The sequence below is a fragment of the Eublepharis macularius genome, chromosome 9 (assembly GCF_028583425.1).
Source record: "Eublepharis macularius isolate TG4126 chromosome 9, MPM_Emac_v1.0, whole genome shotgun sequence".
NCBI lineage: Eukaryota > Metazoa > Chordata > Lepidosauria > Squamata > Eublepharidae > Eublepharis > Eublepharis macularius.
In genome coordinates, this window is record NC_072798.1 from 98,674,842 (window position 1) to 98,697,687 (window position 22,846).

The 22,846-nt window shown below is 44.2% G+C and overlaps 1 protein-coding gene across 1 annotated transcript in view; it reads right to left on the reverse strand.

Moving 5' to 3' along the window:
• MAGI2 (membrane associated guanylate kinase, WW and PDZ domain containing 2) overlaps window positions 1-22,846 on the reverse strand; it is a 1,211,123-nt gene that overhangs the window by 60,570 nt on the left and 1,127,707 nt on the right. Inside the window, exons 15-16 of the mRNA XM_054988145.1 lie at window positions 12,821-13,069; window positions 343-528 (exon numbers count right to left, since the gene is read on the reverse strand). Coding sequence (XP_054844120.1) covers window positions 343-528; window positions 12,821-13,069 — 435 coding nt within the window. The remainder of the gene's footprint in view (window positions 1-342; window positions 529-12,820; window positions 13,070-22,846) is intronic.

Sequence of the window (22,846 nt, forward strand, 5' to 3'; positions counted from 1 at the left end):
GCAATTAAATAAAATAGGGGTGAGGATGGATTAGGGACGACGAGTGATTATTTCCAGTTGATGTGTACAGCTCATTTTCCCACAAGGCAAGGGACGAGACCCCGCAGTGCTTCATCAAGGCCTCTTCCAGTGATTTAGATGCTTTTTTTGCCGTCTGAAGTGTTTTTGAAGGGTTTGGATTCTTGTTCGTGCAAGTTCTGCGGGGATCCAGCAGTAACATTTATATAATACCATGCATGGGCTGCCCACACAAAAATCTCCCGGTTTCCCCGGTGGTGCAGTTCATATTAATTGGCCGCTACTTCTGTTTTTCCTCATGGGCTTTCAGGGTCAATTACTTACCCTCCTGAGGAATGATGCGAAGCGTTACACTAAGGCCAGCATCTTTAATTAGCTTCACAATATCTGCATGAGGCATGTTAATTATGGACTGGCCGTTCACAGCTAAGATCCGGTCTCCGACTTTAAGTTTCGCACAGCGATCAGCAGGACTTCCATCAATTATCCGTCCTATTTTATGGGGTACAGCTGGAAAAGGAGGGGGAAGATAATTAATACAACTCTACAGTCAATGTGATGGGGTAAGTACCAGAAAGCAAACAAATATTTGTGTATACCCAGCAATGGATGCCATTAGGAATGTGTCTAGACCTTCTTGGTTTGCTCAACAAGTTGTGCATTTAGCATCTCACATACACACTCACATCTTCACCACACTCAGGTTTCTGGTCTAAAATGCAATAAATAAATGCAATAAATAAAAACATAGCCTGCTAAATCAATGTTATTGAAGGCTGATAACAAAGTGAAGCACCACTCAGGAGGCCGTGAAATTCATTATTAATTATTCTCCTCTTTAAAATGAACCTGGAAAACATCTCTTTCTCCCCCTGCATTTATATCTAGGCTGTTACTTTAGCTGACTGAAGGTGAATTGGAAGGGCAGAGATTCAAAAGAGTTTTAAGAGCTGAGTATGATACAAAGTTGGCCGTAGGAAAAAACAGAGCATTTTCTCTGCCATTTCCTTTCATGGCCCTGTGGATGATACAGGTTAGATCAAACATTAAATATAATGCCATAGAATTCACTCTCCAAAGAAACCATTTGCTCAAGGGTTACTCTGGAGATCAGTTGTAATTCCAGGACATCTCCAGGCTCCACCTGGAGGTTGGCAACCCCTTGGAGAAGCCCTGCACAGTCTCCTAGGGAAGAGGGAGTGTGCACGGGCTTCTATGTCCAGGACAAGCAACACCGGCAGGTACTTGTTTTTATTATTCTTTTCCTCACTGAAACTCCAGGAAGATTACAACATTTTAAAAACAGCTCCATCAGGCAGCAAGGACTTCCAATTATCAATTCAGTAGGACTAAAATTACAAAATTGGGAAGCGATTCAAATAACAAAAACAAAAACAACAATGAAAAAGCTCTCTTAGCATGATATGCCATAGTAAGGAAAGTGTGTTACAAAGGTAAAGGAACAAAGCAGTCAAGGGAAGATGAGACATGTACATTGTAACACACTACATCCCTTTCCATTAGAAGGCAACTTGACAAAGTAGTCATACAGTATCTTAACAAACTCTTTTCCTAAGACAGAAGTCAGTAAGAATAAGCTTGAACTTCAGAATTATGCTCCTCCAGATTTTTTTTTGATCAACAGAGTATGAAAACTGTTAATGTTAAGACGTTAACTTAAAAATGAAAGTGGTAAAGTTGGTACCATACCTGGCTTTGCAGTGTAACCCTTCTCCCCAAAAAAACAGTTCCTGAAATAATATCAAATGCAGCTTTCTTGAATTTGCTGATAAACTGTAATTTTTGAAACAAGAAAGATCTTTCATTGGATTTTCTTCGGGAAACAAGATAAGGATGCATGGCTTTTAGCACAGAATTAACTTCTCATTAATTTCTAGTGGTTTAGTATTAGAAGCATTTTTAATTAAGCTAATTGTAATTCGATTGAATATTCTGGTTTCCTATAAATCACTTCATTGTGCAGTTACAACCACAAAAGCCATATAAGGAAATGCAAGAGTCTGGCTATTTGCAAATTATTAGATTTTATTTTTTAAAAGTCTGTTAGGCTTTAAAAAAAGGAAAACTTGATCTATTTCAGGAACAGTTTTACTGGATAGCTGAAATGTCCAAAGCTGTCATTTAAATGATCTTTTGAGCTGGTTGTAACGATGCTGCTTGGGTTGCCTTTGTTTTGCACCGTCCAACATATTCTGAAACCCCAAGCAAGGTACAACCCACAAAATGAGCCCTGCTCTGGGCTGTGGAAATTGCTCAGCTGGCCAGGCAAGAGGGGACTGGGAAGTGAAAACAGCCCTGGAGTAAATCAAGCTGACTGGGCCCAGCTGTGCTACAAGGCAGTTCAGCGTGGCAGACAACGGGCGTTAACTAACCAACTTCATCCTCCCTCAGACTGGAAGCACTGCAGGAGGAGACAGTTGATGATAAACTACGATGGTTGATGAGGGTCTGAGCCAGGTAGCCCCTGAGGCTCAGGCAGAGCTGCTGGGGCTTGGCTCTGTTTTCTCCTGGCTGCCAGTGGCCTTCTACAGCAGTGGCCCTCCTGGAAATTTCCCTGTAAGTTAAATGGTCACTCCACCCCTAGATCCAGGTCTAAAGCTGCTAGACAAGGAGGAGTTTACCTCTTCAGCTTTATTCCAGAGCCTCTGAAATTAATTTTTGCTGCCACTATCAAGCCAAAATTTGGAGATGTGTCTGTCTGGTGACCTGTAATTAGACCCTCTCTTCCAGTCTCTTAAGAGACTTCTTTCCAAACTGAAATCTCTCCTGCTATCTCATAGCCAACTTGGTAGTGGGAAACTCTGGAAATCTCACCATCGAGAGGGAATCAGACCTAAGCAGGTAGGTACAGGCACCAACTGCAGAACATCAATTTCAGAAAAAAAGATAAAAATTATCTTTAGCTGAAATTGTTTACAAAAAGTAAAAGAATATAGCTGAAAAACAACAGTCTAACAACTTCGGAGCAAAATAAAATAAAAAGGGAATTTAAATGCCATCCTTTCTCTCTCTCTAGACCTAAACTTATCCTAGTTAAGAAGGTAAATAAAGGTAGTAGGCAAAATTAATGTTTCCAAGTTCATTGGCTCAGGCTCTGTTTGTATATCTTTATCTGTTCTGCCATTTTGATGGGCTCTTCTTCTTTTAGACCATGGCCATTTCCAGATGGCTTACCTTCTGCCGCTCCATGCTGCAACGTCTCGGCTCGTGCTGGGGCGAACGCGAAATATCGCGTTTTCTCACACGAGTTTTGCTCGATGTTGCGCAAAACTCGCGCAAGAAAACACGCCATTTTGCGTTTTCTCCGGCATGAGCCGCGACATTGCGGCATGGAGCGGCAGAAGGTAAGCCGTCTGGAAACGGCCCATGAATTCTCATCTCATCCTTTGAGGGTTCTCCAAAATATTTGCCTGGGTCTGTCTCAGTGGCCTGTACCCAACTACATTAAGAAAACTTAAGTTCCATTCTCAAAAGTAGTGTGGAAATTTTCACCAATTTTCTCCTTATACTGCAGAACCCCACTAGGCTGTTCTTGAGAGTCTGCTGACACCCCAGGAAAAAGATTTCAGTGGGTTCAGTAGGTATGTTTGCCAGTTCCAACATGGAACATTCCTGGAGGTTTGGGGCAGTTTTGGCATGAATCCAGAAGTGACATCATCACTTTAGGGCAACCTTCTAGGCTCTTATATACTAATAGCTAAGTGGCCCTGAACTGAGATTGCAGGATACTTTAATCCAAAGACTGGAGCCATGAACGGACAAGGCAGATATTCCTACACACCTGAAAAATGCCCCAGGTTTGCAGAAAAATCTGAAATGTAAAAAAATATATGTTGTGGCATAAAAAAAAAAAGACCCAGAATGATAAAAGGAGCACCTGGCACTATAACCAGATACCCTCAGTGGCTGTTGCTAGGCAACCATAACAGTTTATCCAGAACTCCAACCTTGGTTTCTGTCAGCAAAAAGCAGGGGGAGAGGGCAAGGCCCTTTTCAGGGCTTGTTTGGCCTTTGAGGGAGAACTAAATGGAGCAAGGCCTAGAAGCAACCACCAGATTTGTATTGTTGAAGGCTTTCACAGCTGGAGAACGATGGTTGTTGTGAGTTTTCCGGGCTGTATTGCCGTGGTTCCTGACGTTTCGCCAGCAGCTGTGGCTGGCATCTTCAGAGGTGTAGCACCAAAAGACAGAGGTCTCTCAGTGTCACAGTGTGGAAAAGATGTTGGCAGGTCATTTGTATCTACTCAGGAGGGGTGGGGTTGAGCTGAGTCATCCTGTAAGAGTTTCCCAGGGTGTGGCATGCTAATGGCGGGAGGCTTCACTGTATCCTGAGGAGGTTCTTTTGCATATGGATTGGTGCTTGATGTGCTAATCTTCTCTGCAGGGCTATTGTTGAGTATAGAGTGTTTTGTTAGCCTGGTGTTTTTCAGAACTGGAAACTATGCTCTGTTCATTCTTAAGGTTTCTTCTTTCCTGTTGAAGTTTTGCTTATGCTTGTGAATTTCAATGGCTTCCCTGTGCAGTCTGACAAAGTAGTTGGAAGTGTTGTCCAGTATTTTGGTGTCCTGGAATAAGATACTGTGCCCTGTTTGAGTTAGGCTATGTTCAGCCACTGCTGATTTTTCAGGTTGTCCAAGTCTGCAGTGTCTTTCATGTTCTTTTATTCTTGTCTGGATGCTATGCTTTGTGGTCCCGATGTACACTTGTCCACAGCTGCAGGGTATACTGTATACTCCTGCAGAGGTGAGGGGGTCTCTACTGTCTTTTGCTGATCATAGCATCTGTTGTATTTTTCGGGTGGGTCTGAATACTGCTGGAAGGTTATGCTTTTTCATAAGCTTTCCCATCTGATCAGTAATTCCTTTGATATATGGCAAAAACACTTTTCCTGTAGGAGACTGTTTTTCCTTGGTTTTTCCTGTTTTTCCAAGCTGAGTACAGATCTGGGAGAATGGAAAATTAGGTGGGTTGATAGGTGGTTGTGGGATTGTAGCAGTGTAAAAACCAATTTTGCAATCGTCTCATTCTCAGCTGAGCAAAAAAAAAAAAGACAGAGGTAGTAGAGGCCAAATGGAAATACTGTGTATTTAAAACATTCACCCTCACATTTAAAATACCAATACCGCCTGTGATTGGGATGTATGGAGATGTGGAAGTATGCATGCTTTAAATCAATGACTGCAAACCATACATTCATCTCTAAAAGCTGAATGACAGTGGGTAAGGTAAGTGTTTGACACTTGGACTTGAATAAACTTATTTAAGTCATGAAGGTCAAGGATGGGTCTGAGCCCACCATCCTTTTTTTCTACTAGGAAATACCTGGAGTGAAAATCACAAGAAGAAACACCAGTGGGAACTCTTTGGATGGCTCCCTTTGGCATTTAGTCACTAATGGCCTCCTGGAGAGAAAGAGAACAAGGATTTGTCTCCGTGAGGAACAGGTTTAGGAGAACGTTGCTGGGGCTGTACCACCCTTGGCCTGGACACCCTCTTCGCGGTGTGGCACTGAGATGAAGAGTCAGATCTTTGAGTTGTGTGTGTGGTTGGTGACGGCAATTTTCTGGAGCGATGCTGGTAAGCCTGGGGCCTCTGGTGTCGAGTTCTGAATGGTTGCAGGTGGGGAGGAACAATGACATCTATAGACTTTGCAGTCTGGTGGTTCTTTTCATTTGAGTCAAAGATTCATCTGTCTTTTCAGAAAACAGCAGCATGGCCTTGAAAGGAAAGTCCTCAGTCTTATTCCTCTTGTCTTGAGGAAGTGCCATTGAATGAAGCCAGACATGGCATCTCATGACAATGGTGAATGCAATAGACCTGGCACAGCAATCAGCAATATGCTTTCCCGCTGTCTTCTGCTGCTTTACAGGTCTGATCGCTTCTCCTTGAAGCAGTTTGACAAGGACACGTCAGTCACTGAGAAGATCCTGTATATAATTGGAGAGTCTCTCCCATAAAAATAAATTATAGGATCCTGTGATGACTTGGAAGTTGAGAATCCTAAAATTGGGGGCTGCAGAAGAACATACCTTGCAGCCAAGGGCGTCCAGTTTTCTGCCCTCCCTGAACACTGCAGATGACAAAAAGCCATGGTTGTACCGGGCTTGCACCTCTTCCACTACTAGGGAGGATGGACATGAGTGTTTGAATAGGAAGAGGCAATTGTTTGAGCTTATAATAATTCTAGAATGTCTCAGACGTTGCAGAGATGGAAGCTGGTCTTTTCCATACACTGTGGGAAACGTCCAGTAGATCTTCCACAGTTGGAAAGGCTCTTGAAGCAGGGGAGTCCAAATATAAGACCTGGAGAACTTTACTCTTTGGTTTCGGAGTAGAGATTGAGACATCTAGTGCTCTGGCCATGCGTACCATTTGCTCCAAAAATAGGCAATAGACCTCATTTGGAGAAGATGAGGCAGTGTCACCCATAGTTTCCTCCAGGGACAGATCTGACACCAGTTCTGAAGTGACATCAGTCTGTGAGACAATATCCTCTTCTTTGTCTGAATCTAAGAAGGCAGGTGAGTAAGATCAAAACTGATGATGTGGAATTCGTGGAGCTCTAGGAGTGGAGGATGTTGGAACCAAGAGTATCAGAACCAGAGGTGCAGCTGGAACTGGTGCTGTTGGAACTTATGAAGGGCCTGGAACCAAAGGGATCAGAACCGATGGAAACCCTTGGGACTGTGGGAGAACAGGAGCAGATTGCAGCCAATTTACAAAGTCCTGTCAATTGGTCATAGGTGCTGGCATTGGAACAGTGGGCCAAGGGGGGTGGTTATGTGTGAAGCCAGTGGTATGGGCACAGCCTGTGAGGGCCAAAATATGGGTAGTGGTTTCTGTAGGCTTGAGTATTGGGAAGAGCCTTGTATGGCCATGGGAACCATTGCCAGTTCCATAGTCAGACTAGGGGCTGGGAAGTCCTCAGTGGGAGTATAGTCCTCATTGTCCTCATTCAGAGATGGATTGTGAGAACGTGAAGGAGTTGGAGTTGGATTGAAAACCTCTTCCTCTATAATAACGGATGGAGTTGAAATTGGGGAGTGGCCATGCTTACTACGTGTGGTAGATATCGGTTGTTTTGAATTTTTGATTTACCCTTCACTTTCTTAGCAGGTAGTTCTGAGGTGGCGTGTTCTGGATTAGTCGAGGGTGGGGAGTGATATCTCCTGCGTTCCAGCATTCAAGACAGTGAGCGGCCAGGTAGAGGGTCACTCCACATCGAACAAGAATCCAACGGAAAGGTCGTTCGAACCGAGGAGCAATGCTTGGTCAAATTGGATGACCAAGTTCCAAGAACTGAGGAAGGTGGTTCGGACTGGGACAGTGTCTCTGTTCTGGCAGATGAATTTGCTGCTGGTTTGTCTGAGACAGAGAGCACTTTCTCCCATAAGGCTGCTTTGAGCTGAGAAGCCCTATCACTTCTGGCTTTTAGCATAAATCTCTGGCAGTGCCGACACCCCAAAACATGGTGGGCCTCTCCAAGGCAGATCTGTTCTGGGAATGAAGGCATCTCTGCATACACCAAGCTTCTGGCCTACAAAAGCAACTCCCATTCACTACATGCACAAAGTGGTACTTGTGTTGAGCTGCCCCTTTTAGAGAGGTATGGAGCACATAACAGAATTAGCTTGATGCATATATTCCTAGATTTTCATATGCTAGTCTTAACCTTCCCCTCCACTCACCCTTTCATGTTTTGACTGAATGCAACTGCAAAAAATAATTTTTTTGCTTGATTAATAAGATGACATTCTTGTTCCTTCCAACATTTACATATATAAAGCCGAACAAAACACTGGGTGCTGAGTTTAACCCAGTGCCTTTCTTTGTTTCTTGCTCTTATAAACAAAAACAAAAAATTCTCTTGATGGAAAATCACGGAGTCCCTCCAGAGCTCCAGCTAATATCACAGCATGCCCCCAAGAAAGAGGTGATTGCTACAAGCTGGTGTCACTGCCAAATAATGCTTCTCACTTTTACAAGTGCATGTCTTTTCATCTGCTCCGTATGTATTTCCCTTAACAGTTGAGATTGTATTTTGTAAAAAGCCACTTGCTTGTTTTCTCACATTTCTTCTCACGCAGTGGGTAAATGTCAGAAGTAATCAGGTGAAAGGGGAGGGGAGGGGGAATGCCAAACCTCTCTTGTATTGACAATACCCTCTGGCAGATAATAAACTTCTTGCAATCTTTTTGAAATGTAAACAAATACGGATACTAAACTAAGCAAATGAATCCTCCAGAGCAAGCTGTCCTTTTCAATATGTTACAGGGGCCGGTCACATGAATATTTATGGCACCCTTAATTCTCTATAGGTGTGAGGCTTTTAATTCAGCTTTAAATTCCAACACGCCACGATTTAATTGGGAGGACTAATACACGACCCGCTCGGATTGCTCATCCTGTTACGGTGCTGCTTGCTGTCCTACATGAACTAGCAGTTGCCCCTGCCGTCTTTTCACCACGTCCACAGGCCTGGGCAACTCCCTGAATATGGAGGCAGCCAAAAGAAGCCATATACTATCTTCTGCAACAAGGTGAAAGGAAATACAGCCTTAGGTTTCCTTCCTGTGTAATTTATGTTCCTGGTAATAAAAGTTTCCTGGCATAGTTTTGTTCAGATTTCTTAATTAAAGCCATATGAGATATGCAGGGCTGGATATGAAAAAGGAAATTCTATCTTATGCACTGATTTGTTTCAAGGCTCCCCCCGCCCCATCTACCAGTGTTATGTTTTATATATGTTGGAGCAATTGGTGTCTCCCTTCCTTAAATATACATGCATAGAACGTCAGACATGTCCCATGTCCATAAGAATTGTCTTGCTGAGTTAAGCGCAGCTTGTTGTTTCTAAAAGTGCCCAGGCTGAAGGCTCTCAGGAGTTCCCAAGCACAGCAAGAAACAGTGAGTGCGGTGCAGTGGTTAGGGTACTGAACTACGATTCGGGAGAACTACTTCCCGCTCAGCCATGGAACCAACTAACTAGGTGACTTTGGTTGAGGCATTCTCTCTCAGCCTAACCTACCTCACATGATTGTTGTGGGAACAAAACAGAGAAGGAGAGAGAATCATGTACAGTACACTAAGTTCTGCCCAAAGAAAGTGCACTATAAAAAGGTAGATTATCGCTTGGATCTGATACTTGGAGGTATACTGCCTCTGTACCCTGAGGTTTCATTTTGATATGATAGTTATCCAAAGATCTATCTCTCTATGAACTTGTCTAATCCTTTTTGAAAAACCATCGAAGTTAGTTGCCAGAGCAGCCAAAGGCAAGCTCAGCACTGATCCAGAGGGTGGCAGCTTTTGACTCTCAAGCCTGACTGCTTTTTAGTGTCTATAGAGGTGGAGCTGTCCATTGTGCTGATTCCAATGCGGGATGAGATGTTGCCCCACTACAGCTGGTTGGCAGTGGCACTGCTCTTGCTCTGCCTCACCCACCAGCCTCATAAACCGTAATGCCATTCTTTGATTGAGGGATTGGCACTGAGGGGCATCAGAGAGCACCTTCCTTTGGCGAGCAACTATGACGGCCCAGAAAACCTGGGTCCTGCTATCAGAATCCTCATTCAAGACTTGCTCAGTGAATCAGCCTGGTCCCAGGGCCTTACAAACCAATTTACTAACATAATGAAAAAGGAAAGATAAACTGAGTGCAAAAAAAAAACCTTTTTAAAGAAACAAAGCATGCTTGCTTACTTTTGCATCCTAAAGATTATGCCCTGTGGAGCCAGCTGGATTTTTTCTGTGATGGCTTTCCCAATTGTAAATTGAACTTCAAGACTATCTGAAGGCATAAGACCAGGGCAAAGTCTACCAAACACTGCAGACTAGTCTCTTTTGACAACTGAGTCTCAGTAGAGTTCTCATTCTTTCTTGGATTGCTTGCAATGAATACATTAACATTTTTACTACTCATATTTAAATATTGCCTTGGCCTTTTCTTTGTTTAATCCTATTTTGCACTATGTAGATAGCAGCGGTTCAGCTCTGTTTTCAAACTCCTGTGCAAGTGGTATCCATATGACCCATGAAAATGTCGACTATTTTGTCTGCCCCATAGGTTATAAGCAGATCAGGGGTGAGGGTGGGGGGAACCTCCAGACAAGATGCAGAACCTGAAGAGATTCAGTTGCTACCTCAAAAAAAAAACCCCTGTAACACAGCAGGGATGTACTTCTGAGAAATGCAGACAAAAATGGGTCTTCCACACTGCAGAAGGGAAATGTCACTGGGTGGAGCTTCTAAGTGGTCAATGGGCAGCAATCTCAACAAAAGGGTGGAAGAAGATGGAGGAAACCCGGCCAAGCAGGAGCAGGCACCACCAGTGTGGAAAGGTGAAGTCATCCACAGGAGCTGGAAGCTCTTGGGATAGATTATATAAAGGCCTTGTATGAATGTACAACTGTCTTTACCATAGACTAAGGCATGATTCATACGGAAATGTCCCCCATGTATCACTCACTCCAACTCCGAAATAGCAGCCATGAACAGAGCTAAAGGGCTGCTTCACCAACTCCTGTCTCAGAAACATTGTTTTCTGTAAGCAACTCTCTCTAATGGACATAAACCAGAAGTTCAGAAGAGACAGGTTGAGAAATGGAGCCCTTCCCTCTAAGGACCATTCACAACTGTTACACAGATACATGAATACTATTTTAACTATCCTTAACTCACAAACCATCACATCGCACCTGGAGAGTTTTGACCATGGCTAAATTAAATGATGCATTACACCAATGCTTGTTATAAGAGTTTTGGCCATTAGAATTCTGAGTATTCTTGGTACCATATTGCAATCTATCCCTTGGGATGCAATTTTTTTTAATGTGTTAAAATAGAGGCAGGTACATCTATGTTCCTTTCAGTCTGAATTGTTTGTTAAATAATTTGGTGCCTCTTCTGCACAAAAGAATACTTTAATCAGTCCACGATTCCTCATCAAAGGGTGGGGGGAGAAACATTCTTCTACATCAGTTGTGTAACATCATTGTGATACGTTTTAATATTTTTTTAAACTTCTACATCTTCTTGTAACACAATCTTATTTTAAATAGGCAGAGCTGACTTTAAAGGGATTTTCAGCTTGAAACAGTTTCTTTACATCCATTAATCATTTTGTTTCTCTGTCACAACAGAAACCTAGAAAGGTTTAATTTATACATGAAAAGGAAGGAGTCACCAGTGCAATTAAGCACACATACTCTTTCCCCTTCATTATTTATATACTCACACACAAACACGTGCACACATTGTCATATACAAGCATAAAAAATCCATACAAAGAAAATGATTCATGGAAATCCAAACAGCATATAGATTAATTCTATTTACTCTCCTCCAAACAAAAGCATTTCTATTAAAAAAAACCCAAACAAACATTAGTAATTTAATAATATACCTCTTATGACTGAAATACGTCTTCCCTCTCACATTAAAAATGAACTGAAACACTGAAAATTCTTATACCGAACTGGAAACCCATATTAGCCATTTGGAATCTCTGAGTGAGAGCGCCTATCAGCCTATCGGAGTTTCAGATTCCAGATCTTTATTTTTTAAAAAATTGGTAAACCCCTTCTGATTGTTCTCCAGGTGTCAGGCCCAATATTAAAAGGTTCCAAAGAGGGGAAACTGGGTACCTGCATTTCTGCAGTGTGTGACTACTCGAAAAAGACAATCACGATCTGGTCTTTAGACCCCACTGGAAAGTGGACGAGTTCAAGTTTTAAAAACAAAGTGAAGTGTCTTTGCTCAAAGATGTAATTAGCAACTGCCTGATGGAAGGATCAGGTGAATGCTGAGCTACGATGGGCACAATCCAGAGAAAGTTAACCATGAAATCAATGGGACAATAAGAGAATAACTATGTGAACTTAAGTCCCAAGGATTCCAACGGAACGTAAGCTCACTTAGCTCTCTCTTGATTGCGTCCAGTAGCATCCTCCAGCCTGGCCCTCTTGTATGCCAAGGAGTTTCTGAGGGCCAAGCTACACATGACGAATGAAACTTGAATGGCAAGTGTATTTCTCCCTGTTCACTTGCCCTCCACTCAATCCACTTGCCGTTCAAGTGTCATTCGTCATGTGTAGCTTGGCCCTCAGGCTCAGAATGGCTCTGGGTACAGTCACAGCCCCAGCGCTTCCCCTTCCCCAAACCAACTGCCTTCATCAACAGAACTGTAGAAACAAACAAAACCCAAAGCAAATGACTACAATGGAATTTCTACAATGAAAACCACACCTGCTGCCAAGAGAATGCCTGTTGTGTAACATCATGCAATAATGGCCAGAAAGAATTGGAGATTCATTTAGCAGAAACTGAATTGCACTCACTCACTCACTCACTCACTCACTCACTCACTCACTCACTCACTCACTCACTCACTCACTCACTCACTCACTCACTCACTCACTCACTCACTCACTCACTCACTCACTCACTCACTCAAGCAAAGAACAAGCAAATACCACTCCTCCAGCATTGTACATGAACCTGTCTGTAAAGTTTCAGGCATTTTAAATCTACTTTTTCTCATTGTTGAATGCATATAATGTTTATTGATCACTTTATCATTACAGTGTATCACAAACCAGAGAATGAGCTTTAAATACCAGTTATGGAGCACAGAACGTTTGAATCAAATGGAATAAACAAATGGGATGGGAAGCACTGGTGTCAGTATGAAACTCTACAGATAAGTGACAAGCAGATTTGATGGGAAAGGAAGTTTTGTAGAATGTTTGCATAGAAATAATTGATAAGAAGATTTGACTTACTTATGGTTGATCCTGATTCAGGCCTGTTTAAGGAGCTTATGATAACAAAGCCAAACCCTTCATTCTCCTTGCGATGGATAATGACATCAGTTGTTTGCAAGCTATGCGAAGCAAAGCCATCAGGGGGTGTAGCATTGCTGCTCGATCCAGCATGATTACTGTTAGCGTAGGTGGCGTAGTCGCTTCTTGGAGAACTGTGGTGAGTCGACACAGAGCCTGGACTTCTGCCATTCTCCGGACATGGTTCCCCTGGAAAAAAACACACACACAAAGATTACAACTCCTGCTTGTTTCCCAATGAAGCACTTGCTAACCATAGAGACATTCATAAGGCTTTCTAGAGACAAATGGGAATAATAAATTAACTGCAACTGAAAGGTAAGCCTAGCCAGCAAGAGAGTGGTTAGAGGTTTGGACTATGATCTGGGAGTCCCAGGTTTGAATCCCCACTTTGCCATGCAAACTTGTGAGGTGACCATGGGCCAGTCACTCTCTCTTAGCCTAACCAACCTCACAGGGCTGTTGTCATGCAGATAAAATGGAGGAAGGAAGAAGAATGTTGAAAACTGCTTTGGAAGCCCATTAGGGAAAACAGCAGGGTAGAAATATCTAAATAAAAATACAGGAATCTTATGAAGTGAAAATTATCCTTCTTAGTACTACTTTATGTATATCAAAGTATACCACAGTCCTCTGAATTGGGTTCCCTTTCCAATCCAACCTCAGGGGAACGTAGTGTCAAATGAAATCATGTCTCTCTGGCTTTATGGAAAAGTAGAACAAACTTCTTTCTCATAAATTTATTTCTCATTAATTTAATGTATTAAATTTCTTGCCCACCCTCACCACAAGTGGGCTCAGGGCGGGTCACAATATTATATATTGGTAAAATAAATTAAAACAACAATACACAATAAAAGATAAAATATACGATTTCATAATTTCAATACAAAAGTTAAAACCACAATCTAAAATGCAGCATGCAATGGTTCACCATAAGACATCCCACACCCAAGTATCATGCAGGTAGGGCAGGCAGGTCACCAGAATGGAAAGCAAGCAGAGCAGAGGCCGCAGCAGAGAGGCCAACTGGGCAGTTCACCCAATGCCTCAACCATCACCATAGGCCTGGTGGAGCATCTCTATCTTACAGGCCCAGCAAAACTGTAACAAGTCCCATAGGGCCCTAGTCTCTATGGAAAGAGAGTTCCACCAGGCTGGAGCCAGGGCAGAAAAGGCCTTGGCCAAGGCTAGGTGAATGTCCTTGGGGCCAGGGATCACCAGAAGGTGTTTGTCAGGAGAACAAAGGGCGAGAGGCAGTCCCACAGATATATTGGTCCTAGTGCATTAAGAGCTTTAAATGTCATAGTCAGTACCTTAAACTTGACTCAAAACTTGACTGGGAGCCAGTATATCTGACACAGAACAGGTCAGATATACATCCTAATCGGAGTCCCGGTAAAAATACATGCAGCTGTATTCTGGATCAGCTGTAACATCTGGATTAGTCTCAATCTGTGGATTAGTCTGTGTAGAGCGAGTTTATTTTCTTTACTTCATTTCAGCAGGGACCCAAAGCAGATTAGAATGCTGTTTTCTCCTCCATTTTATCCGCATAACAAACCTGTGAGGTAGGTTAGAGTGAGCGGCTGGTCAATCAGGAAGGTTCCATGCTAGAGTGGGGATTTGAACCTGAGCCTTTCACTTCCTAGTGTGACACTCTAATCATGACAACAGACTGGCTCCCTATAAATACATGAGTTTTGCCTTGCCTGGACCACTGTAAAGATCTTGAACTATCTTGCATCTTATGGCAGACTTCTTAAGGATCAGAGGAATGGTGGCAAAATCACTTCTAACACTGGGAAAGAAAGGGACATAAGAAAATCCGCAAAGTGCAGATGATTGTAAGAAGGAACAGAAACAGTGAAATCAGACTATACACGTTCTGCAGACTAGAGAGGCTGGGAGGAGACTATTCATTCTCACTAAGGGTAACCTACACAGTGCTCTATTTTCTGTGTCTAAGACAAGGATGTGGAAAGTAACAAAGGCTCAGAATTCAGGTTAACAGATGAAGCACAGAATATCTAGGCAATGACAGATAAACTGGATAACACCCAGATTTGTGGTTAGTGGCAACCCTCCGACAGTTGTGACACTCATAGCCCCTTCTGTACCTACCACAAAACCAAAACGATATCCTATGTTTTCTTTCTTATGGCAAAAGCCTCCACAAATATTGACAATACTGATGTATTGTCGAAGGCTTTCACGGCCGGAGAACGATGGTTGTTGGGGGTTTTCCGGGCTGTCTTGCCGTGGTCTTGGCATTGTAGTTCCTGACGTTTCGCCAGCAGCTGTGGCTGGCATCTTCAGAGGTGTAGCACCAAAAGACAGAGATCTCTCAGTGTCACAGTGTGGAAAAGATGTAGGTCATTTGTATCTACTCAGGAGGGGTGGGGTTGAGCTGAGTCATTCTGTAAGAGTTTCCCAGGGTGTGGAATGCTAATGGCGGGAGGCTTCACTGTATCCTGAGGCGGTTCTTTTGCATATGGATTGGATCTCTAGGGTCATTCCTGGATACCTTGGTCATCCGCAAAGCAAACTTTCAGTTAGGTCACAAGGTCTACAGGAAACCAACTCACACTGATCGGTACTTACACAAAAACTCCAATCACCACCCCCGACAGAAAAGAGGCATAATGAAAACATTAGTGGATCGTGCAAGACGGATATGTGAGCCGCGCTTTCTCAATGAGGAAATTAATCATCTAAACCACGCACTTCAGGCAAATGGCTACTCCAGAAATGAAATCCGAAGAGCAATCAAACCCAGGATGAATCAAACAACCAAAGAAAAACAGTCTCCCACAGGAAAAGTGTTTTTGCCATATATCAAAGGAATTACTGATCAGATGGGAAAGCTTATGAAAAAGCACAACCTTCAAGCAGTATTCAGACCCACCCGAAAAATACAACAGATGCTACGATCAGCAAAAGACAGCAGAGATCCCCTCACCTCTGCAGGAGTATACCGTATACCCTGCAGCTGTGGACAAGTTTACATCGGGACCACAAAGCGTAGCATCCAGACAAGAATAAAAGAACATGAAAGACACTGCAGACTTGGACAGCCTGAAAAATCAGCAGTGGCTGAACATAGCCTAACTCAAACAGGGCACAGTATCTTATTCCAGGACACCAAAATACTGGACAACACTTCCAACTACTTTGTCAGACTGCACAGGGAAGCCATTGAAATTCACAAGCATAAGCAAAACTTCAACAGGAAAGAAGAAACCTTAAGAATGAACAGAGCATGGGCTCCAGTTCTGAAAAACACCAGGCCAACAAAACACTCCACACCCGACAATAGCCCTGCAGAGAAGATTAGCACATCAAGCACCAATCCATATGCAAAAGAACCGCCTCAGGATACAGTGAAGCCTCCCGCCATTAGCATTCCACACCCTGGGAAACTCTTACAGAATGACTCAGCTCAACCCCACCCCTCCTGAGTAGATACAAATGACCTACATCTTTTCCACACTGTGACACTGAGAGATCTCTGTCTTTTGGTGCTACACCTCTGAAGATGCCAGCCACAGCTGCTGGCGAAACGTCAGGAACTACAATGCCAAGACCACGGCAAGACAGCCCGGAAAACCCCCAACAACCATTGACAATACTGTCAGTATAGTATCAATGACAATTATAATGATAAGCTAACAGGCCTATATAAATGTAAGTGATTACTACTGTTTGGAAAGTAACATCTCAAGAAGTTAATTGGAACAGTTTCCTTGTCTATTGGCTCTGTCACATAACTATCTCTAATCCAAAGCCTAACTCAATCTTAAAGTATTTGCCTTCAAACAGGAAGAATTTAAGTAAGCGACCAACAGGGTAATTGAGATTAGCTGCATGACTTCCATATCTTAAAAGAGAATGCTCTGTTCAAAAGATGTTTGTGGACTGGAGACACGACTCAGTTAAGACTAATCCAGAATAATTATTCTGTTGTTGCAGATAGGTTGGTTGTTAGAGGAAAAGGAAGCTGCCCTTGCATACTGAAGTCTGTCTATCTAGTATATTTTTATACCAGCCTTCTTCCAAAGTGCTCAGTACATGGTTCTCCTCTTCCCATTTTATCTTCCCAAATACCCTGTGACAGGTCTTTTTTTCTGGGAAAAGAAGTGGTGGAACTCAGTGGTGGAACTCAGGACCGCACAATGACATCACTTTGGGTCAGCTGGAACAAGGGGGGAGTTTTTTAAAGCTTAAATCACCCTTGGCAAAAATGGTTACATGGTCGGAGGCCCCGCACTCCAATCCAAGACAGAGGGGAGTTCAGATTGCCCTCCACGCAGAGGGCAATCTAAACTCCCCTCTGTCTGGAGATCAGGGGGCAGGGCCACTGGCCATGTGACCATTTTCAAGAGGTGCCGGAACTCCATTCCATTGTATTCCAGCTGATAAAAAGCCCTGCCCTGTGAGGTAGGGTAGGCTTAGAAAGAGTGATGGTCCCAGGTGACCCAGTATGCTTCAGTGCAGTGTGAGGATTTGCACTAAGGTTTTTCTCCATCTTAACCTTACACTCTATGAATTTTTGAATGAAATAAATACTATACCCATGTGGCTTTGGGAGAATAAGGAATATTTACACGGTGCATCTTTACATTTTAATATACACATGAGTCTTGAAGGAGAGCAGAGTAATTTAAGTTTGTTTAGAATTCACAAATGCAAAAAGGCATTTGCATTTCAGACAGAATACGGCCATTTTCTCTGGAAAATGCTTTACCCTGGGAGCCAAGCCTGAGAGAAAACTGTCTAGCTAGTTTCTCCCACAAGTCATAGAATCACAGAATCATAGGGTTGGAAGGGATCTCTAGGGTCATCTAGTCCTACCCCCTGCACAATGCAGGAACTTCACAACTACCCCCCCCCCCCCCCACTGCCCCAGTGACCCCTGCTCCATGCCCGAAAGATGGCGAAATACCTCCAGGATCCCTAGCCAAACTAGCCTGTGGAAAATTGCTACCTGACCCCAAGGGGCGATTGCATTACCCTGGGCATGTAAGAAGGGCCATGAAAACCAAGCACTGATGCAACCCCTTTTGCCCTTCCCCTCACGATCTGCTCAGGTTCACAGAATCAGCATTGCTGTCAGATGGCCATCTAGACTCTGCTTAAAAACCTCCAATGAAGGAGAGCCCACCACCTTCTGAGGAAGCCTCTTCCACCGAGGGACCGCTCTAACTGTCAGGAAGTTCTTCCTAATATTTAGCTTTAAGCTCTTTTGATTTAATTTCAAGCTGTTGGTTCTGGTCTGAGCTTCTGGGGCAGCAGAAAAAAATCTGTGCCATCCTCTGTACTGCAACCCTTCAAATACTTGAAGATGGTTATCATATCATATAGTCAAAAGGAACAAAGCCTGTTCTCCAGTTAAGCCACTCAAAGGAGTGCTTGGCTTGGGGAGGCATAATTAGGGGCATAATTATGGCTTCCTGCCATAAGTGCCATGGGGATTAGGGATCCCATTCCCCTAGTGGGATGGGGCATCCCCCGCTTTCACCCTCCACTCCTCGGCACCACTCACCTGGTCAATGGGGGAGAAAGGTGCGGGAACGCTCTTGGGCACGCTCCTGGGGTGGCATCACAATGTCACTCCTGGGAGTGATGTCATCTCTCCACTCCAAGAGTGCTCCCATGTTTCATAGCAGGCTGATTTGGGCCTCAAACAGGCCAAAATGGGTCTGTTTGAGGCCCAAATTGGCTTGCTGTGAAGCATGTGCACCGTCCTGTGCCTGCACATCGATGTCACCAGAAGTGACATGGCTGGCAATGACGTAATTGTGCAGCCGTGGGCCCTGCTTGCTATGTGCACAGGAGTAGACTATGAAAAAAGGCAGAAGGAGGTAAGAGCCAGGTCTCTCCCACACCTGTCCCACCAGGAGGGTAAGGGGACCTGGCGACCCTAATAGGTTTTGGCTAGTGTCTCCTCCCAGGCACTCACATATGTGGACTGAATTGGGCTGGTGGCAGCATGGGTCCAGAAAGGGACAGGTACCTCTCGCTTGTGGAAACAAAACACTTGGAAACAGCCTGGTAAGGGAAAAAGCCTCAAGGAGAGGGAGCAACGACCTTTTAGACTCAGAGCTATTACCAGCCTCAGAATTAAGAATGATAATTTCATTCCTTTGTTGCATTTTATTACATTTTCCAGCAATGTGTTTCTTGGACCTCTATCAAGACGTCAGGAAGCAAGTCTGCCTACACTGTGCCCTGTCTTCTACCAGCCCTCCTCCTACTGGTAGGTAAAAGTAAATTTGGTCTCCCGTAGAGAAAGCTGCTATCCCTGAATTACTTTTCATTGTGAACATATATTCAGTTAAAACCGAAACGCTGGATGGAGGAAAAACAAACACTCATTATGCCACTACATTAGAACTGAAAATCTTGAGAAGTTATTGAACCAGGAGCTGGAACTAAATGCCACAGTCAGTGACAAGAAAGATCTCATTTTCTGGCTGTCATGTTTTAGAAGGCTGTGTACTACTTAAGTCAGTATGGATGCAACAGAAAGAAAATGATCTTACCCCGCTGCATTACCGACTCTCCTGTAAATGGATTCTCGTGAAGTACAGGAAAGAATGATAAAGCAGGGGGAAAGGGGTTTATATTGCTGTTGGATTTCCATCTCTTCTGAAAGATCTAATCAAAAACGTTAAAGCACGGTTATGTTTTTTGCAAAGAGGAGCATTCCCATCCCTCCTTCCCTTGAAATGACCCACTCTCCAGTCTATTGAGGCTTCAGCGGTTGGCAGTTCTGATTTGCGCCGTCTTTTCTTGTTGAGGGGGAAGTTCTGAAAATGCGGTGATTCTTTCCAGACTATTAAATGCTCTCAGAGCGAGCTGGCCCAGATATCCTTTTGTCTCTGCCGTGGTTTCATGGCTGAGCTTATTCCATTTCTCCCAGTCGCAAAGTAGCCTATACTGTTCCTATTTTGCACAGGTAGAAAAAGTGGGGGAAACATATTACCTGTCCATGAAACCTTTGCATAAAAGACTGTTCTTTGATGAGAGACTGCGAGCCTCAGACAAAGATAAGACCCAGTGAGAGAGAGAGAGAGAGAGAGAGAGAGAGAGAGAGAGAGAGAGAGAGAGAGAGAGAGAGAGAGAGAGAGAGAGAGAGAGAACTCATTGTTGCCATGCACTGGACACACAGCTATTTAGGGATCACAGAAACAAGGTCAATAAGCTCTGGGGTGCCCAGCAAATGGTCTATGTGTTGTATGTGGCTTAAGATAACCACACTGCAGTCTCCCTTATGCAGCCATGAGTAACAACCTGTTCCCACTGCTGCCCTGGCACAGCTGAGTGCAGGCCTACATAACTGAGCTTTGCCAACAGCTGGCAGGGATCTGGTCACCACCACGACCTAGGGAGGACTGTCACCCTGAAAACATGCCAGAGGAAGGGTGCCTGAGAGAGCTGTAGTAGCCAGCAATGAGGCAGGCGACAGGCCAGGAGACTTTGAGCCGGTTGTCACAGGAATGAAGCTCTCATGAGCCTGGAAGACTTGAAAGGCTGTGAATTGGGGTGCAGGGATTGAGAGTTTCTCTACACAAGACCTCTTACATGAGGATGCTCAAGTGAAGGGAGACGCAATGTTGCCCATTTTCACATGTGCCCCGAGAGATTGCGCAAACTCACAGCATGAAGCACCTTCCTAGCATGATCTCCCGGCATGACCCCCTTTAATGGCCCAATGACATCAAAAAAAGTGCCATTAAACAGGATCGTGCTGGGAAATCGCAGTAGGAAGACGCTTTTATGCCGTGAATTTCGCACGATCTTCTGGGTGCCTGGCCATGTGAAAACGGCCATTATCTGGGAAGCTGAGTTTGAAAAGATTGGAAGGCTCTGTCAATTTTCCCTCTCTACAGAGCCTGCAAAGATCACTCCTCAGAGGGTTTATTTCTTCTTTGCCTCCCAGAAGGGGAGGTGAAACTGACAGAGCCTTCAGGGAGGCAAAGAGGGGCTGCCATCAAAGGGCTGCCATGGAGTATTTAAACTCTCACTGCCAAAGGCTGAGGGGGTTAGTGGTGGGCTGGCACCCTTCTCAGTAATGTAAAGCTGAGAGAGAGAGAGAGAGAGAGAGAGAGAGAGAGAGAGAGAGAACAGCCCAAAGGAAGGAGGGCAAACCCAGTGAGGCAAATCTGCCTCTTCTTCCTACTTGAGGCCTCTCAAGGAGATCCAGGGCCTGTGGTAGCCTTTCCTTTCCTTTTCAGAGCCCCTAGGATCAAATGGTCTTGAGTAATGACTAATAGAATAATAAACTGATTTCTAAAGGAAAATGCGCTAGACAGAAATTTAGCAACCAACAAGGTTATATTTGGATCACTATCTAGCATCAGATGGGGAAGAATCTCCCCAAGAAAATTATTAAGCAGAGCACTAGTTAAAAGCTCAAGTGGACCAGAGCGTCTTCTTCGTTGACGTCTTCGGGTTCGTACCGTAGATCTGAGAGGAGGCTCAGAAGGGAGATCGACTCTTTCTTCTCCTCCTTGATTTTCCTCTTCTTGGCTGTGCAGAGCCCCCAGGCTCTTGTCAATAAAATTCTCTCCTTCCTTGATCTCCTGAAGCGTGGTGATCCTCTCCTCCAGGCTCTGAACTTTTTCTTCCAAAAGTCTGACCAGCTTACACTTCTGGCAAGTGAACTCCGTCTTCTCTTCTGGGAGGAAAACAAAGAAGAGAAGACGGAGATCACTTGCCAGAAGTGTAAGCTGGTCAAACTTTTGGAAGAAAAGGTTCAGAGCCTGGAAGAGAGGATCACCACCCTTCAGGAAATCAAGGAAAGGGAGGATTATATTGACAAGTGCCTGGGGGCTCTGCACAGCCAAGAAGAGGAAAGTCAAGGAGGAGAAGAAAGAGTTGATCTCCCTTCTGAGCCTCCTCTCAGATCTACAGTACGAACCCGAAGACGTCAACAAAGAAGACGCTCTGGTCCACTTGAGCTCAAGAATCGTTTTGAAGTACTAGAGATGGTGATGGAGATGAGAGTGGAAGGAGAACTGCAAAGATCTGGAAGAGGGTGTGCAGAGGACATGGGGCCACACGGAAGTGGAAAAAAACGGAAGGTGGTAGTCATCAGGGACTCTTTGCTCAGGGGTACGGAACGCCATGTCTCTGGGCCAGATCCCCTATTTCGAGAGATGTGTTGCTTGCCGGGGGCCAGAATTCAGGATGTTACTGACCAGCTGCCAAAACTCATCAAACCCGCTGATAAGTACCCGTTTGTGCTGATTCATGTGGGAACGAACGGCATGGCTGCGAATACTGTTGCAAGAATTAAAGAGGATTATGAAGCTCTTGGAAGGCAGTTGAAGACATTGGGGGCTCAGGTGGTATTCTCTTCTATCCTTTCAGTCATAGGAAGAGGAACACACAGGGAGCAGACCATACTTGAGGTGAATTGTTGGCTGAGATGGTGGTGCCGGCAGGAGCGCTTTGGGTTCTGGGACCATGGGATAGGTTTTCTTAGAGAAGGCCTTCTAGCACATGATGGGCTTCACCTCTCAAGGGCAGGGAAGAAAACGTTTGGTAAGAACCTGGAGAACTTCATCAAGAGAGCTTTAAACTGATGCTACAAGGGGAAGGGGACGATCGATATGGCGATTTCAATGACGAAGTGAAAACAGTGGGGACCCACCTGGGTAGGACAGGTCAAACAAAGGGACAAGGCTACAAGTGTCTATATTCCAATGCCCAAAGTATGGGTAATAAGAAAGAAGAGCTTGAGCTTCTATTGCAAACAGAGGACTACGATATAGTAGGAATTACTGAGACTTGGTGGGATGATTCCCATGACTGGAATGTGCTAGTAGATGGGTATGAGTTGTTCAAGAAAAACCAGAAGGGTAGAAGAGGAGGTGGAGTGGCGTTGTATGTGGGGAGAGGGCTTGATTGTCAAGAAGTTATGGAGAATGGGGCGGACAGCCCAGTGGGTACCCATAT